Raw genomic sequence first — 19,941 nt, 5'->3', positions numbered from 1 at the left:
TGTTTTGTTTTCTTAATCAGTAGCTATTTTACTTAGAGCATGATATATCCTGTTAATAATTTGACTGATAACTCAATTCTGCATGCATACTCTTTAATCAGGAGTGAGACCTGTACGCCAAAGAAAATGAGATTTCTTTCTGATGGGAAGAGGTAAATTAAGCGCTTTATAAATTATTAACGTCAATCAGCATCATGGTTGTTTACAGTGTTACACATTTTATGTGAAATAACAGTGAGGCTACAGTATACAGTATGGTAGAGTAAAAATTATTGTTTTGAAGCAGTTCATTCCTGTTGAATAAGAAGGCCGGTTACAAGATGAGACGAACATCATTTAAAACTTAATTAAAATGATTGGCTAATGACATGAACTAATGTCAGCTGACAAGCTTGTCATAGTCATGGCATTAAATGTCGCACCCGTCCTCGTGTGCGAAAGCATGATTGGTTTGCTTCCTGCAATCTGCTCCATTCAAGGACACGTCTTTTTCTAAAGTGCGCTCAAGAAGCACTTAGAATCTGACCACTCTTCTCAGACAGGTTGTTTCGATCTGCCATTGCCGTGTTCTCACCTGCCCAGAGCAAAAGGTTCGGTTCAAACGACTGAGACTAAACACATTATATGTGAGACAATTCGAGACACCCTGAGTGAGGATGTGCAAGAGCTATCCAAAATAGCACCTCATCAAAATGTCTTACATATGTGAGACAGTGTCCCATTAGAATGTCTCACATAAAGTGTTTAGTCCGTTTGATTCAAGCATTGTACATGTGAGACAATCTGAGCAAGGATGTTCAGGTGCTATCCTGCTCTTATCTTGAAAAATAATACATAAAAAATGCAGCACTTGTTGTACCATGTTGTATCGAAACCAGTGGCAGATTTAGAAACGGGCGATATATGGGCAGCCTCTCAGGGCGGCATCTTGCCAAGGATGGCACCAAACCAAATAAATTACACAGGAAAGAAGAAAGAAAAGTGATCAGAGTGATGATAACATTTGCTCGATTGGTTCTCTATCTCTCATTTGCACATTGCATTTTTCATGTTACTGTGTGGTTCAATTAACCTTCTTGGCACCTGAAGTCTAGTTTGTGGGCGAGGCAGGGGATTGACTGGAAAGGTCTCCCACACAGAAGCTCGAGTTCGAGGGAGTGAGCCGGCTAATGGACACTCCGCAGTAGAAGCCAGAGTGCAGCGGAAGCATGGAAATATATATTTATATATAAAGTGGGAAATCATTTAGAATTATATATAACCAGTGTACAATTAAATGTACATTTAATCACGATGATCATCCAATTACAAAAAAAAATTAATAAGGATAAAGCCATTAGATGCACAGTTTAGGGGGAAAAAAAAAACCAAGAAAGTAAAGAATAAAAATGCAAAAATTTAAAGATACGGAGCAACGTCGTCACTTTATGGATACAACATTGTGTTTGTATTAAAATAGGCTAGTATTACACTTATGCACGCTGCTACAGTATGTTGCTAGCTTCCAAATATCTAAATTTAATATAACAGCAAAATATTTTTTTCCCTTTCTTTTTGGTAAGGAAATTTTTTCCCAGGGTGCCATAGACACCAGAACCGCCACCGCTTGAAACCATAAGGGTTCTTTGTATAGTACTGTATCTTTTTCCACACTTCGTTGTACTAAAACATGTAATTATATGCCTGTACACTGCAATTTCGAACTCTGAATATAAACCGGCGCTGGTGAAAAGGATGTCTCCACAAAAACGCCCAGTAACGGCAGCTTATAAATAAACCACACAAGCAGTCAGCTCGGGTCAAACGGCGACGTTATGATAATTCCGACGAGTAATCCTATTTGCAATTTATCTTTGCTCACGTAGCTGTATGGAGGAATTAAAAACCTACCGACTGGGAAGATTTCCGGAATTTCAAGCCCTAATTGGTTGAATTGAAGTCTAATTGAGCAAGCAGAATGAAAGTTATTTGTCCTACACAATAGAAGGGGATGTCAGAGTCAGTGTGTCGTCCATTAGGAGTTATGGTCTGTCTGTGCACGAAGACATCGGCGAATACACAAAGCGGAGGGAGAGAGAGGGAGAGAACGGAGTCACAGAGGCCATGGCACGTCATCTTGCCAAGAGCACTTACAGGAAGGAAGGATCTCTGTGGCAGGAAGCTTCTCATTGTGTTTAAACTACAGCATTGAAGTCACTAATTTAAGTGTGTGCATGTTTCCTCAAATCCCCCTCTTCTCCACTGCGTTTCCTCCTATATCTTAGACAATATCATTTGTGTCTTAAGTCAGCGGACTAAATGTATACTATATAAACAAAAGTATTTGGCCAAGCTTGCGATGATGTTGTATCCAATATACGTTAATATGGAGTTGGTCCCCCTGTCGCAGCTATTACAGCTTCCAATCTTCTTGAAAGGCTGTCCACAAGATTTTGAAGTGTTTCTGTGGTTTTTATGAGGTCAGGCACCGATGTTGGACGAGAAGGCCTGTCTTGCGATCTCCGTTCCAGTTCATCCCAAAGGTGCTTGATGGGGGTTGAGATCAGGGGTCTGCGCGCGGGCCAGTCTCGTTCTTTCACACCGACTCATCAAACCATGTCTTTACAGTCTTTGCTTCTAGTCATGCCAGAATAGAAAAGGGTCTTCCCCAAACTGTTGCCACAAAGTTTGAAGCATAGCATTGTCCAAGATAGACGTCTTAGAATGCTGAACCATTAAGACCTTTCGCCTTTCTCTTTGGATGAGGGGCTTGATTAAAAAAGTTATACTCTGGTCAGTGCTGACTTAAATGGTGGATTGAGATCAAAGCAGAAGTATTATATTTTTTAATGTGATCCAAACAGTTTGTCATATTATTTAACCCAGAGTTCTGACATTTGTATTGTTGCTTTAAAAAAAACTTGATAAAGATATGGCAACAACTATTTGAGTGATTTCTTTCTTTCCTGGTTTGAAAATGAAGGATAAACTTTTAAAACTTACTCTGTTTGTGTCCTGTGTCTTTCTCAGGATTACCGGGAGGACGGTATGGACTTGGCGAGCGACGCTTCAAGCCGCTCGGGCTCCGAGTCCAACTCGAACTCCAACAAGGTGACCCCGTGCTCAGAATGCAAGTCTTCACCGAGCCTGGAGCTGGCCGGACTGGATGATTATGACGAGGAAGACGAGGAGTTCCAGCGGTACAAGAGGCGCGTTATCGAGGACTGGGAGAGCGAGTACGATGCTGACACTGACAATGGCCAGGACAAAACCTTGCGGAAGGCGGTAAATGCCCGCAGCTTGGCCGAGGAGCTCCAAGAAGTCAAGAGCTTGCCGACCACTGCGTCTGAGGAACTCAAGCAGAATGGCAACTTGACGGTGCCGGGGAAACCCCAGGCCAAAGCTGTTTCCAAGAGCCCTGGCATAGGCGGAGATGGCAGTGGCGGTAGTGGTGGTGGTGGTTGTGGTGGAGTGGGACTGGGAGTTGGAAGTATGAGGCTTGAGGGGTGTTATCACCTCGGGGGTTACAAAGAGGACAGTGTGGTGGAGGAGAGCCAGCTTCCTACCATGGACTGGGCAGCGCTCGAGAGGCACCTGGCTGGATTGCAGTTCAGGGAGCAGCAAAAGAACCACAACAGGAACCTGGAAAGGACCAACTCCATGAACGTGAGTCCAGGGCTTTGTCTTGTCATTCATACTAGGGGTGTGCAGACCAACAAGACTAACCCGCTAGAATGGTTTCTATGATAGATGGTTCAGTATATGTGGGCAGGTCAGTGGTGGAAGCCATTGCCAGTTTCAGTTGCAGACCTTTCAGGAAACAGATGTTTTCATCAGATGAGCTTTGGAAATTCTCCTGAGGTATTAGTTCCAAACATGGCAAATTGGAATATTTGTGTCCATTTGGTAGCTGTTAGAGGGAGAAATGAACACCCCCACACACAAAAACACACAAACACACCCACACACACACAAACACACCCACACACACACATACGCCTAGCAGCAGAGCAGTTCAAAGCAATATGATGTGAAGGACTAGCCAGGTACAGATGGTGCTGTCATCGGAGTGTGAACTTTCAGCTGTCTCCACATACACTGCTCCAAAGCTGAGTGTTTGTGTGTGTGTGTGTGTGTGTGTGTGTGTGTGTGTTGCTAGCTCGTACTATAGTTATGCCTATACTTTGTCATATCTCATTTGCTAAGCATAGAGTCGCTCTTGAAACACTCAGAGGGCACGTTGTAAAAGCCAGATGATTAGCACGTGTGCTTATGAGCTATGAAAGACAGGCCAAAGAGGAGGAGATAAGGAGAGAGAGAAAGAGAGAGTGAGTGAGTGAGTGAGTGAGTGATGTATAGAAAACGGTTGTTTTGTCGCTGTCAGAACCTGGCAGTCTTCGGTGACATGACTCCCTGCTTTCTAACCCCGGGAGCAGCAGGGGGTTTCTCGACAACCGCCCATGTGATAGCATGAAAATTGAGTGCTGAGGTTGAGCAGGTCATGCCACAGACGACTCAGTAGAGGGCGCTGTTGTAGTGATAAAGAGGCTTCTGTGCTGATACTGATGTGGAGGAAAAGCACATGCTGTTATAGTTTGGCGATTCTGGAGTCATGACTGTTTTTGTTTGTTTGTTTGTTGTTTTTTCGAGATGACCAATCGTAATGAGTCTGTTGTTTCACCTTCTGTTTTCATATGTTAAGATTAAAATGTTATTTCTAATAGCTCGCTCCTGATAGAAGTGTGTGTGTGTGTGTGTGTGTGCTGGAGAAACACAGAGAGTGTGACAAACAATTTTAACCAATATCTTTCATCAACACTTTTGGCTGGAGATATATAATAAGTCATTTTGATCTCAGCTGGACCCCTCAGTGTGTCGAGACGTCCTCCGTCTTAAAGCTTTTTTTTTTTTCTATTAGTCTGGCTGCAGTTGCTGAATAATTTATGGTCCTTGCTAAATAATCCACCTTCAAATGAATAACTGAATAATATCCAGGGACTGTATGAGGTTAAAAGCGAGCGATAACATGATTTCAGATGGGGTTTATTTAAATTCTTTACTTTGTAACGTTGCAAACATTCACTGGTTTGTCGTCAGACATTCATCTTTGAGTTATTTCCTGTATAATGCTCTATATAGTTAGCGCTGTCACCTTACCCCACCAGGGTCTGGGTTCGATTCCCACCTCGGGATCTGAATGCCTGGAGTTTGCATGTTCTCCCTGTGCTTTTGGGTTTCCTCCGGGTGCTCCGGTTTCCTCCCACAGTCCAAAGACATGCAGATTAGGCTAACTGGCTTTCTCAAAATCGCATGTAGTGTGTGAATGAGTGTTTATGTATGTGTGTGTGCGCTGTGATGGATTGGCACCCTGTCTCGTTATAGTCCTATAGTCTCCTGGGTTATGCTTCAGCCCCTCCCGCAGCCTTGTATACAGGATAAAGTGGTATAGACGATGAGTGAGTGAGTGATAAGTGCCGGGCCATGCTCTCCACTTTATTCTGAATGCAGTAAAATGATGAGATAAGGACAGTAAAGATGGACGCATCACTGTGCGTGAACATTTACAAGCTTCATTTACATTTTAGGCTATTTAAACCTGCCAGATGTGTAAAGCAATGCTGAGGAAGGTAAATAAAACTGCCAGGCACTGGGGGGCAGGAGATGGTTAGTGTGTGTGTGGGGGTGTGTGTGTGTGAGTGTGTGTGAGTGGGTGTGTGTGTACCTTGGGCATGCAAACATGCTGAGCCGAAGGACAATAGCCATGAGCTTCAGCATTGTGTGTGTGTGTGTGTGTGTGTGTGTGTGTGTGTGTGTGTGTGTGTGTCATTATCTGCCTGAGAGAATGTGAAGTATGCAGAGGAGGAAAGGTGCTGTCCTTCATTATGTCTGCGTAGTTAAAAGAGGATCTGTGTAAACTGGGCAGATGTTGCTCTCTCACACACTTGACAGGTATTTACACAGATAAGACAAAAACACAGATTGTCTTAATACCGGGAAACTACTAATCCAGCCATCCTGCGTTGGAAAGACAGCTGTATCTCTCACTGTTGCAAAGAGCTGACCTTGGGGAAGAAATGAATATCCCATCATTCCATGCAAACGTTACCATTTAAACAATCACACACACTTTTGCATTTGTTTATGGCGAGTGTCCACGTGTACTGTAAATGAATGAGCACACAATCATAAATTGATCCGTCCATTTTCTATACTGTTTATCCTGTGTAGGGTCCAGGAGGTGAGCCTTAGGGCACAGAGTAAGGGTCCACCCTGGACTGAGTGCCAACCCATCACAGGGCAACCCAATCACACACTTACAGGCCATTTTGGGAAAGCCAGTCAGCCTACCTTGCATGTTTTTGGACAGTATGAGGAAGCTGGCGCACTCCGGGAACCCCTTCTGACATTGCACTTTCCCTTAATCCCAACACCCAAGCACTAATTAAGGAATAGATTCCTATATATTTGGGATTATTAGGACCTAGTAGGCATAAAATCTAAGTATTGTCCTATTGAGTTTCTACTGATTAGTATTTTGTGCTTTTGCTACCATTAAATGATGCTATAAAGTGGCTACTAATGAGGACAACAGGTCTAAGTTAGACAAAATGAAGTATACAGTGCAGCGAACCCAAAAAGTAAATTCTCCATAAGAGGACGCAGGGACCCAGGATAAAGAAGGTGATGCTCACACAGTGGTCTTTCTTATATAATAGACCTGCTGAGAGAAAAATAACAAGACAGTACCCGGAAGAAACCCACCAAGCACGGAGAGAACATGCAAACTCCATGCACACAGAGCCGGGAATCGAACCCGTACCCTGGAGGTGCAAGGCGAGAGTGCTAACCACTACACCACTGCGCTGGGAGGAACAGGCTGCATCTGGCTCTCAGTGTAAACCTTTTTTTTATATAATCTGGGGAAGCCTTAAGGGTTCTGTGTTCTATGACCTCATTGCAGAGGGCTTCCCCAAAACATCAGATGAAGAAGTTTTCATGGGTATACATTCTTTCCTTCTTACTTCTTTTTTCCCCTCTTATACATATGTATGATTGTAGGTAATCTGGCACTGTTTATTTGTATATTCAATGTATATATACCTTATACAGTCATGTTCAAAAGTTAGTGCCCCCTAGGGAAAGACATAACCAATGGTCTTGGAGAAGCCATTGTTGCTGCACATCAGTCTGGAAAGTGTTATAAAAACAATAAAAAAATTCCAAGCATTTTTTAGTCCAGTGTTCTACAGTGAGAAAGATTATTCACAAGTTAAAAGCATTTAAGCACACTCACTCCAAGGTCAGAGTGTGTAATAGTCAGAAGAATATGAGAAAAACCCCAAGGGCTATGTCGCAGACACTACAGGCCTCGCCGAGCTTGTTATTGATAAAATTCATGACAGCACAATTGGAAGAAGACTGAACAGGTACGGTTGCCCTTACTCTTACTCCAAACTTCTGGAACAATGTACTACTGTGTCTTCAGATGAAACCCAAATGTTTCGGGTTTTTTTTATTTTGGTTTCATTTTTGTTAAATGAATAATATCACAGTGATATTGTTGTTCGTCTGAGGTTGTTTTTGCTGCAAAATCTATTTATTTAACCTGCACCTTATAAGTTGCACGATGCCAATATTTGCACCGATGTATACTGTATTCACTACTACTGTATTTGCACTTCTGGTAAATGCTTAACAACATTTTATTGCTGAGTACTATGCAATGACAAAAAGTTCTATCTATCTATCCACATTTTAAAGAACCACATTGGAAAGGAAAGCTAGAAACCCTTTTCCTAACAGTACATAGAAGTCTCCATTACACCCTTGGGGGAAATGAGATTTGCATCTTGTAAGAGTCGATTATGTAACATGGGGGTAAAGATGCATTGTGTTGCATAAATGTGACGATGTGCATCATGAAGCTTCAGCATTCCATTAATTATGCATGTGCAGTTGCACTGTTTGAACACAGGAGGTCCCAAACTCCATAACTCATATAGATGAAATATACACCCATCAGCCATAACATAAAAATGCAAAACATGAAGCCCAGTAAGATGCAGGTTCCCCTCGAACTCCCGGGGCAGCTCTGCCTCCTCAGGGCATGACTACTGGGTGTGCTCTGATGTTTTGGATGATTTTTCAGGTTCTTTGATTCCTGTGGTTCTAATACACACAGCATAAAGATCTTGTTCTCAAATAAAACCATATTATGTTTATGGTTATTTATTATGATTATGGTTGCAAAATCATTCAGAAAGTAAAAATATTTCCTTAATATAAAGAAGGGTAATGTTCTAATGTTCTAATGTTATTGTAATCAAATCAACATCTCGGCCTGATTATTCGTACCAGATTCTGTTCTTGAAAATCACCGCCTACAGCTTTTGGGGAATGACTTATCTCTTTATAAATGTAGTAAGACGTGAGAGAGTAAACTCAAACTGAGCCTCTAGTAAATATGGAGAAGTCTGATGTGAGGTCTGATCAATCTCCGTAGGCCAGTAGAGACAGCCTTCATGTTGTGATGAATATTACAGCCTCCTCCAGAGATACACTGGGAATGCTGTCTGAATAGATTTGATGGATGAGGGAGATTTGATCCAAAGTGTCAGACTAGAATGGGAGCGCTAGGGTAAACCAAAATTGTATTACATCCCACATGAGAATTTAATTAACTAATATTCATCTTGTGACCAATTTGTCAGTCCTATAAGATACAGCTATGAATAGAGCGAGAGAAATTGTCTTCAATAGTCTCTCCATGGGGGCGGCACAGTGGCGTAGGGGTTAGCATTGTCGCCTTGAACCTCCAGGTTCGATTCCCACGTGGAGTTTGCATGTTCTCCCCGTGCTTGGTGGGTTAGGGTTTCATCCGGGTGCTCACAGTCCAAAGACATGCAGATTAGGTTAATTGGCGTTCCCAAATTTCCCGTAAATACCCTGTCTTACATTTACATTTAGGCATTTGGCAGACGCTCTTATCCAGAGCGACTTACATTTTTATCTCATTACACATTTGAGCAGTTGAGGGTTAAGGGCCTTGCTCAAGGGCCCAACAGTGGCAACTTGGAGGTTTTGGGGTTTGAACCTGGGATCGTCCCATGTTTAAACTGTCTTCGTGCCCTAAGTCTCCTGGGACAGGCTCCAGGGCCCCCTGGCCCTCTCTTTATACAGGATAAAGCGCTTCACACCATGAATATGTGAGTTAGTCTCTCTGTAGTACATGTACACTTTTCAGGACTGACTTACTAGGAGTTAGGACGTCACAAACTTTCCTTGCTTGCTTTGAAATGGTAGTAGTGATAACACTGGCACTGGACAGCACGGGTTCTTGAAGATGTTGTGACATTGACATCCTAATGCTGAAATGTCAACTGTGGCAGGGTGTTAGCACTCAGTGGCAGGTAACAGACTGTGTGTAATGAGTCACTGTGTTTTCTGTTGCTTTCCAGCCTTCAAATGCTCATAAAACCTGCAGACGTGTTTTTTTTTAGTTTAAAACGCAAATCCATCTAGATGGCCGAGAACTTGCTCAGTCAATCTGCCTTAAATTTCTCTTAGACTTCAGAATGCCATGTACATTTACACGTAATGTATTTACAATACTTAACTGATGCTGTAATATATCCTGCACATAGCACAAATTATATTTATGCTGCAACAAAGGAACGGATATTTTAATTATTACTCGGTCTGTTCATTTGCTCAACATTTATTCTCCCATTATTGTCATACTGATTCTGATTAGACGACGAGCACATTGTTCTTTGTATTGTATTCAGTAAGTGGGGCGTATAAACGGTAAGCAGACACGCACACGCTCCTCCCGTCCCTCTGAACTCTGCAGTCTTTACCACAAGAGAGTATCGATGTTTGCGCGAGATCGATAGTTGCTGGTCAGTGCTGTGCTGCATCTCCAGACTTCAAGGTTGGAGCAGTAACACTCCCACGGCCACATTGAGCCCATTAGCAGCTCCAGCAAGCGTGAAATATCCCACGCGCTCCTGGAAGGTTCTCATTAGGACTGGCAGTCGCAGAAAACCACCTGCTGAACCACCTGCTCCCGAGCCGGCAGATCAAGGTTGGAAGTGTGGAGAAGTGTGTGGTGTGTGTTTGTTTTTTTTAGATTTGTTAGACATAACGGTGAAGATGCAAAACTGAAATGGAAAACATATGAAACATCAAACTTAGTAAAGCATCTTTGACCTTGCATAAGCAATAACAGCCTCACTGACAGAACTGTAAAGGGGCCATATTTAAGCAATATCACATGGTAGGGAGTGATGTTGTGCTGGATATTAGCATGGCTGTGATGCGGCCAGCACAACAGCGTGATATCGAGGGTGATTTTATGATGATGTGATGATAACCAGCACAACAGCATGTTCTCGAGGGTGATAATGTGATAATATCCAGCATAACAGCATGATATCGAGGGTGATTTTATGATGATGTGATGATAACCAGCACAATAGCATGATGTTAAAGATGATATTGTGATAATGTGATGATATCCAGCACAACAGCATAATGTCGAAGGTGATATTGTGATAATGTGATGATATCTAGCATAACAGCATGATCTCGAAGGTGATTTTATGATGATGTAATGACATCCAGCATAACACCATGCTCTCGAGGGTGATATTGTGATAATGTGATGATATCCAGCAAAACAGCATGCTCTCAAGGGTGATATTGTGATAATGTGATGATATCCAGCACAACAGCATGCTCTCGAGGGTGATATTGTGATAATGTGATGATATCCAGCACAACAGCATGCTCTCGCAGGTGATATTGTGATAATGTGATGATATCCAGCACAACAGCATGCTCTCGCAGGTGATATTGTGATGATGTGATGATATCCAGCACAACAGCATGCTCTCAAGGGTGATTTTGTGATGATGTGATGATATCCAGCACAACAGCATGCTCTCGCAGGTGATATTGTGATGATGTGATGATGTGATGATATCCAGCACAACAGCATGTTCTCGCAGGTGATATTGTGATGATGTGATGATATCCAGCACAACAGCATGCTCTTGCAGGTGATATTGCTTTCATATAACAGTTTCACACCATTTCTAATAAACAAATTCTGATTTGTTTTGTTTATTTTACTAATTATTTTGCTCCGCCAGCACATATCCTTCCAAAACTGTCTGGTTCACTGGTTTTAAATTCTTGTAGGCGACCATGGAGGTGGTGGATAGTTCTGTAAATTTCATATTTTTCTCTTTATATTTCCACTTATTTCACTTTAAAATATCACCTATGTTAACTTCCAAGTTCAGGGTTTAAATTCTAAACAGCATTACATGGAAAGCTAGTGCACTATGTAGGATGTATAGTCCCTTGTTCCACACACCAAGTTGTGCCCTTAATCAAGGGTTAGAGAGGGATTTGGGATTCAGCCTTGTGTTAGCAGCAAGTTATCTTTTCTAAATAAAACAACACAACACAGAGGCAATTGAGAATGATTTTAAAAGCAGCTACTAAGGAGACAGCATGTTGTTTAAGATGACATAACATCTTATAAGATGTGCTACCATGACTGATTTTAAACGTGGGTCGTTAAGCCATTGGACTACGGTTCAGAAAGGCCCTGGTTTAAACCCCACAACCAACAAATTGCCACAGTTGGGCCGTTGAGCAAGGCCCTTAACTCTTAACTGCTCAGATGTATAATGAGTAAGTCGCTTTGGATAAGGGCGTCAGCCAAATGCCAAAATGTTCTGTTCAGACGTTTGGTCAGGAGTAGCTCAGTGGTTAAAGCATTGGACTACGATTCAGAAGGTCCCAGGTTCAAATTCCACGACCACCAAGTTGTCCCTGTTGGGCCCTTGAGCAAGGCCCTTAACCCTCTACTGCTCAGATGTGTAATGAGATAAAAATGTAAAAAAAAAAAAAAAAAAGTTGCTCTGGATAAGGGCGTCTATCCAATGACTAAATGTAACTGAGTGTTGTTTAAAAAAATTTATCTTATCCAGATGGTTTCTTTATCCCCTTAAATTCAGATTAAACAAAATGAATTAGAGATACTGAAAAATCTAGTCAGAATTAATAAGTGAGTCACAAGCTTTACGTTTTAAAGCTCTAAAGGTCAGAGAACTGGCACTAAGTTCCCACCAAGGTGACCCTGTTCACCAGGCTGTCCTGAGGAGCCAGGAAGCTGCACAGGTCACTGATACGCCCACGTGTCTGTTCTGAAAGGGAGCATTGAGGATCTGCCGCTGTTGGAGACATGTATAGTGGCATTGTGTTATAGGATGTTGTGTGTGAACTGTGTTTTTTCAACGATTGTCCTGGCATAATGTGTGTATTGCAGTGTAGCGCCACCAAGACAAGATACAAATACAGACGTGACGTAAAATGGATGTAATTAATAACATTTCTAATTAATAACATCAGTCACACTTCTGTGCATGTGTACTATGAAGCTTAATGAAGTTTAAGACACTAGGCGTGTGTATGTGTGTTTTAGCTACATGAAACTCTTACCTTGATCTGTACACATGCTACAGACCTTACTTTTTTTTGGGACCCACTTATGTCTTGTATCATTGACAAGGAAAGAGGCAAACATGTAAAAAAGCAAGGAGATGAAAAGATAAATAGAAGGGGTTAAGGCGCAGAGAGAGAGATGAAGAGTGTGTGTGTGTGTGTGTGTAAGAGAGAGAGTGTAAAGTACTCTGGGATATGTAAAGCTCTGCAGATCCCACTCAGACACCAGAATGCCACGTCAGGGTAAGTGAGTGAAGATGAGAGGGAGGAATAGACAAGGAGGGATGTGAAATGGAAAGAGGTCAGAGAAAGAAAAAAAAAATCACATAGTGGAACTGCAGACAAAACAAACACGAAGCAGCAGATTCTATCATAGAGAGGGGTTAAAGAGACTAAACACCAACCTGTTTTTAAACCGCATGGACTAGAAGGAAAGCGGCAGAAATGGAAAATGAGTAAAGGACATGGATGGAGGTTGCAAAGAGCGATGCCTCGAGGCTGGGTGAATACCAGGATTAATGCCTACAATGTTTAAGACAATACACATCGCAATCCACAAACGTCTTAAACTGTCTGTTGTATTCTGAAAAGCATGAATGAACGTACAGTAAAAGAGTGAAATGAACAGAGTGTATCTGTGGAACATATGAATTAAATGTGGAGCGATGTTTAGCAGAGACACAGAACAGTGTGGAAACAAATCAGGCTTCTAAACTTTACAAGAACGCCAAGTCTTCACCTTTCAACCCTTCACCTTACCTGTCAGAAACTACACCTGTCAGTCATGACATTAAAACCGCCGCACTAATATTGGAAAGGTCCCTGTTGTCCAGTATGGACCCCTTGAACTCTTTGTCACTAAGACAATTACTGAAGCCACATTTGTACTTTTTTTTTTTTTTTTTTTTTTACATTTAATGGCATTGAACAGACGCCCTTATCCAAAGGGACTTACATTTTGTCTATTAATACATCTGAGCAGTTGAGGGTCAAGGGCCTTGCTCAAGGTACTCAAGGTGCTCAAGCTCAGTGGCAACTTCCGACCCCTGAACGCCTTAACCACAGCATTAGCTTGGCAGGAGCTCTTCTGTGGGATCGGACCAGACAGGCCAACATCAGTGAGCAATGGATGCCCGTTTGCCCAGTCACCCGATGTCATTGTCATTGACTTCACCTGTCAAAGGTTTTAAAGTTATGGCTGTATATAAAATACTTTTATATTTGAAAAATTATACAGAAGTATAAAACATTCTCTCTGATCTGTTGCATGGCAATATTGCGCGTCGTGGTGTTTTCTAAGGATGCTAAGGATGCTTTCTCAGATTCCCAGAGGTCTAAGAATGCTTTTAAACACAATGTACATTCAAAATGAAACAGATCAAATTTCACATAGCTCAGCAGATCCTGTTGGTTAACAGAGAACAACGAGTACATGTCAAAGTGAGTCATTTACTTTAACGTGCGTCTTTAGGAATAATACAGCGAGTGTTTCGTATTTAGAAACGTTTAATGTATAAACTCAGCACAGTGGTTTATAAAGTATGGTCTTTGAGGCGTGGCCACAAGTTTAGTAAATTTGCTACAAACTCATACTTACACTGATCATCCACAACATTATGATCATCCACCTAATACTGAGTAGGTTCTGGCTTTGCCACCATAACAGTGAGGGACTGTGTGTTCTGACTGCGCTTTATATTAACCTTTTTAGCAAATTAAGCTACAGGAGCTCATTCTATTGGATCCACACACATCCGTAAGCCTTAGTCGCATATGACCCTGTCACCAGTTCACAGGTTTTTCCTTTTTTGACCATTTGGTGGGTCCTGATCAATGCAGGAACATCTCACAAGAGCTGCAGTGTCGGGCTCTGATTTAGTCCTCTAGCCATCACAATCTGGCTCACGTCAAAGTCACTCAAATCCTTATGCTTGCTTATTTTCTCTGCATCCAACACAGCAACTTCAGGAAAAGAGGTTCAAGAAGTGTGTGGGATCAAGATATCACACTTCACTGGAAGTGTGTAGGTTCAAGATATCCCGCACACCTTCATTTACATTTAGTCATTTGGCAGACACTCTTATCCATTTAAGGGTTAAGGGCCTTGCTCAAGGGCCCAACAGTGGCAACTTGGTGATTGTGGGGTTTGAACCTGGGATCTTTCGAACCGTAGTCCAATGCCTTAACCCTGACCTACCCTTCAGGTAACGAGATATTGTAACTGTACCTACTGTACTGTCAGAAGAGCCAAATTGGGTGGGTGATGTGATGGCTCAAAGCAACTCCAAAACTAAAGCTCTTCTGGGATGTTTCCAGGTTGCAGTGGTCAGGACATACCAAGAAAGAAAAACCAGTGAACCAGTGACAGGGTCATGGGCAGCCAAGGCTTATTGACACGTCGGGAGCGAAGGCGGGATCATGTAGTCCCATCTAATAGAAGAAGGTTACTGGGTTAATGCTGGTTGCTATAGAAAGCAGTCAGAACCCACAGCACATCACTGTTTGGTGGCAAAAGGTGAAACCTGATAGGTATTATGTGTGTGATCAGTGTATATACTTATTAGCCTATTTGACTTATATACTAAAGTTCACTAACAAATAAAGCTTGAACTCGGTCTATTTAGTTTCTGTTCCTAGATCGGTCTGAAATATATATATATAATTAACAGACAAAATATAACTGTATCCTGCTAAATCATGAGGCTAAAATGTAAATAGTAGAATCGTAGAATCGTTCATCAAGTAAGTCAATACTTCTGCTTCTGCGGTTTGCCACCTTTTTTGGGCATGCATGAAGAAAACAGAAGAAAAAGAGTAGGAGCTAGAATAGAAAGTACTTTGTGAGGGAATGCTGGCATGGCAGACAGAGAGAGAGAGAGAGAGAGAGAGAGGTATGCTGAGGTGGTATCGGGGAAATGGTACAGGGTGGAACTCTTTCCTAGGGTCATAAAAACAAAAGCCCAGTTTAGGCACACTCGTGGCTGATCCAGGATCAGTGTTATTGAGATTGCAGCTATTTACAGCAATGTCGATACATAAGGCAATGCAGTGTGGTTCAGCCCTGAAAGCCTCTGAGATGACTGCCCTCCTTCTCAACACGTGTGTGTGTGTGTGTGTGTGTGTGTGTCAGAAGGAGAGAGAGAGAGAGAGAAAAAGAGGGAAAGAGCATGCCCTCGCACGCTTCACACCACATCACGCGCACACACACACACACACACACACACACACACACACACACACAGAGGCATGTGAACACAGCATTCAACTCCTCAGAGTCTCACCTGTAGTTTAGGAGACTTATGGGCTCGCGAGTGTGTGGAATCTGGACTTGGGTTCTTTAAGCAGTTCATGAGTGGGATCAGGATTTGGACATTTCAGTCTGAATGAGTACTCATGTCAGACCAACCAGCGCTGGACTCCACGCAGCAAGTGGGGAACCTAACCCAGGTACTGGAATGAGGTCATCTAGGAAACACACAACACACATCCTTAGAGACTAGCAGCACTGCTTCACGTGTACTGTAGATTACAGCGAGTTCTTTTTACAGCTGTTGATTCTGGTGTTTTGATTTATCATGCAGTCACACATTCCTCACATATTCTCATTGTTTATTAAGTAGCTGTTCAGGTAGTTACTTTCTTAAAACATGTACTGAAAATAAAAAAGATTTATGCAATGAGATTATGCGACAAAAAAAAAAAAAATCAGTCATTGACTTGTGCGGACAGTTGTACACACTTATCTAATAAATAATACCTTGCAGCTTCGTCAAAAATCTACATACAAGTGTGTGAAATAACTATCAAGTTGTACTTTTGTAAACTTTGTACCATTTTTTTTTTTTGCTTCAACTGTAAAACAGACTTTTTTTTTTCCTTTATTTATTTATTATTTTAAACAAAGTCCAGGTGCTTGTTCATAAATGTGGAAGATTCTAACCATGTGTTACCTTTCAAGAAGCACCTGGAGGGAATATTTCGAAGTTGGGGTGGGCGGTATTACAAATGCACCCCATAACAAGTATCTGATTATTTGATAGAGGAAACTTTTTTTTTTTTTTTTTTTTTAAGTTCAAACATTTTTATTCTCTTTGTTAATCGCATCTACTAAAGACAGTAGTAGATTCTACTTGTATTTTAGATTTTCCACGTTCTGGTTTATATGTTCACACCCTGCAATTTAAAGGGAATCTTAATAACAGAGTAGAGCATAGATGTGTATTCAGAGTTAACAGACTCTGTTTGTGTTCAGACGGTGGGGGATTTTTTAAGGCTTCATGGAGTTACATCCGGTGTGTGTGTATGTGTGTGAGTGTGTGTGTGACAAATGCGGAAAATATGGGCTGGCTATGATATCAAAGTACACCTGATGTGTTATATGGTGCGATCTCTGGATCACACACACTTAAAACAATCTGTTGTTGCACTCATCAATACTATCCTAAACGTTTCACTGTGTTAATATAATAAAGCAAAATTTAAAGTGTATTGTTTCTCAGCAGAGTAACATTCCAGAACCAAGACTTTGCTGATTGGACGTAAACTGGAAGATCTCATTACAACTTATTGACATGCATATAATCTTTCAGATAATTGCTCAGTGATCTATTTTCTGGTAATCTATAGTGCTCGTATTTTCACAAAGGACCTTCTCAGGATTCGGTTGGTTTGGTGCTTACTGTACTGTACATGACGGAGACCACTGGAGAAAGAGAGTCTCTTAAAAACAAGTTGAAGTATTTCTTTAAATCAGGAAATGTGCTTTCACTTATGTTTGGTATTTCATACAGAATTCGCAGAACACAGTGCATGACATTGCTGTCAAAACAACGAGGACTGTGAACTGAGTGTTAAGGTGCTATCCGTGCACATTCACATTACTCACTAAATGCAGTGCCGTTTCTCACTCAACTGCCTTAAAGTCCTGGCAATGCTAGAATGAACCCAGTGCTCTCTGTTGTGCTCAGACGAAAAAAAGAAAAGCCTTGCTGATCATTTTCAATCTCGGCTGATCTTTGAGTATATTGTTCTTGTCTGATCTACTTTACTACTTGTTTGCTCTGTATAAGATATCAGTGTGTTAGCTGCTAACGCTTTACAGAACACTATGGTGCACCGATGGTTCATATTAGAAAGTCCAGATGTACTGTAGCACAGCCTGCAATTTCTCGGTAATTAACCTTAAAAAATGTCCTTCATCAGGACAGCCAGTGTCACAGTCGGCCTTGAGAGAAACAGCACATCCCGTGAAGGTGTTGCCGTCGAGGTGAGCTGTGTGTGTTAGAGACAGGCACGCAGAGCTATAAACCAGCCCTTAGAAATGCTTTAGAAACACACACCCTGCAGCAACGTGTTTCATGTGGTGTGCAAACCTTGAATCACCTCGACTCACTGTCGAAATGAGTCATCAAACACTCACACACACACACACACGCCTCAACCAGAAAGCATATTGCCTCACCCAGTGATAAGCTTCATTCTGAATTATTAGCATAATTACACACGTACACACACAACACCATAGGTGTTTAAATCCATTTCTGGACATTTACCCACGTTTTCAAATAATTATTTAATTAAATTGTATTTATTTAAAATAAAGTGATATTTACATAATTCTGTATGTAGATCTCTAATAATCGAGCCAGAGTTGACAGTGGTCAGAAAAACACACAAGATGGTGCAAGCCACACACCTTGAGACTTTAAAGCAAGGGATTAGAAATCATCACAGCACAGTCTTAAGAGTGTTGAACGGAGCCCAGAATAGCATCTGTGACTCCAGGAGCATAAAGACATAACATAACATATAGACATAACATAAAGACTCACCTTTGATTACGTTTTATACTGAGCTCGTTATAAAACCACAAGTCCTCTTTTTACGGAAAAGTAACGCATTCGGTGACGCCATGTCCACAAGTCTGAATCCGCTACTTAGAGGTGATAGGACTTACTCGGGCATCAGGTGCTGCGCTTATATTGAAATAATTTCTATCGAATTACTGTTTAAATTGCCGCTATAGCTGTAGACTTTTTGCAGTCACGTGACTAAGTTTTTTCCGTTGATAATGACTGTACGTTCGAGGTGTATTTCAGAGACAAAAAAATAACACACAGATAAAAGAGTAACCCATATCAACAGAGATATAGATGAAGTAGGTAACAATAGAAGGTCCTAATTCCCTGATGTTTTATTTGTTATCATAATCTTAGACGGTGTGCAAATATGTGTGCAGTGTTTCTGTTACAAATGAGACGATGCTATGGGATATGCTGTGCTTTACGCTTTCTAATTAATAGCTAACTAACTGTTCCGAGGATAGATCCCGATAAGCATAAATAGTAAAACTGCAGTAGTGTGCTATGTCGGGTGGGGATTTCCTTTGTTCCACACACCATGTAGTGTTGTTAATCAGGAGTTAGAGAGAGATTTGGGATTCAGCCTTGAGTTAGAAGCTAGTTAGCTTTGTACTGTAGCTCGCAGTTGTACGTGCGAATTTCCAGTGATCTCTGTTTGTTGATTCGGACGTTCTTTGGACTCTCGTTGTTGCCCTTTGGATTCTCGTTGCTCTTTTGGATTTTGTCGTGTATGACCCACCCTTCAATCTGAAACGGAAAGTCCTGCTCATTCGATTGTCCTTCAGCTGAAAAAAAAATATTGAACATTGGGTTTGTGAGATCGCTCACTGCTTCTGATTAAGGACTCGCTTTGGGATCCCGAGGATTCCTCCCGCATCATCACCACGATGTCGTGGGTCATTCCCTGTTCATCCCGGAGCAACCACTACACATAGACATGCTTCGCTTCTCGCTGCTTAGGAGTGTTTATTCTGCCTCTGTTTTAATAAAAGCCTACGATCGGGTTCACCTCACTTCTGTAGCGCCGTCACACTATAGTCGTGTTGTACTTGTTATATACAGATGAAACATTACTGTATGTACTGGGGAGAAAAGCCCATTTCCAGTTTTCCTGGTCTGAGACGTTGCCTGTGCAGCCCGTGTTGATTTTATATTCATAGCCATTCACTAGTCTCACCAATTACCCCAGCCTTAAGCTGTCTGACCTTTGACCCTTGCACTAAGTCTTTTGATTGGTTTCCAGTGTCGGGTTTGAAAACCCCCTCAGAGCCTAATTCGGGAGTTCCTGCAGTTGTCACAATGTGTTAGGCTCCTCCAGTCCCAGTGTGGCTAGCAATCGGCAGGAGACTTGTTTCTACCCCCCCTTTAAATAAACACTCTGCGTTTAGAGAGGATGAAGAATAGAGAGAGAGAGAGAGAGAGAGAGAAGGAAATTAGGTTTGATGTGAGAGTTATAAAGCATGTCAAAGCCCACTGTCATGGGGAAGAGAGAACCAGGGACGGAAAGGAAATCATTCGAATAATGCATTATCTTGTCCTGCCAGAACAAATTGAGCCGGTTTGGCGCTGAGGTATTCTGTGT

The 19,941-nt window shown here is 41.8% G+C and overlaps 1 protein-coding gene across 3 annotated transcripts in view; it reads left to right on the top strand.

Moving 5' to 3' along the window:
- Positions 1 to 19,941, top strand: part of schip1 (schwannomin interacting protein 1) — a 372,471-nt gene that overhangs the window by 309,251 nt on the left and 43,279 nt on the right. For 2 of the 3 annotated variants that reach the window (XM_053486598.1, XM_053486599.1), the window contains one exon: positions 3,010 to 3,645. In XM_053486598.1, the coding sequence (XP_053342573.1) occupies positions 3,010 to 3,645 (636 nt within the window). Of the gene's footprint in view, positions 1 to 3,009; positions 3,646 to 15,735; positions 15,946 to 19,941 lie in introns of those variants that run through there. The other variant, XM_053486601.1, reaches the window with a different exon arrangement.

Source organism: Clarias gariepinus, chromosome 25 (assembly GCF_024256425.1).
Source record: "Clarias gariepinus isolate MV-2021 ecotype Netherlands chromosome 25, CGAR_prim_01v2, whole genome shotgun sequence".
NCBI lineage: Eukaryota > Metazoa > Chordata > Actinopteri > Siluriformes > Clariidae > Clarias > Clarias gariepinus.
This window is presented reverse-complemented; position numbering and strand designations above follow the sequence as displayed.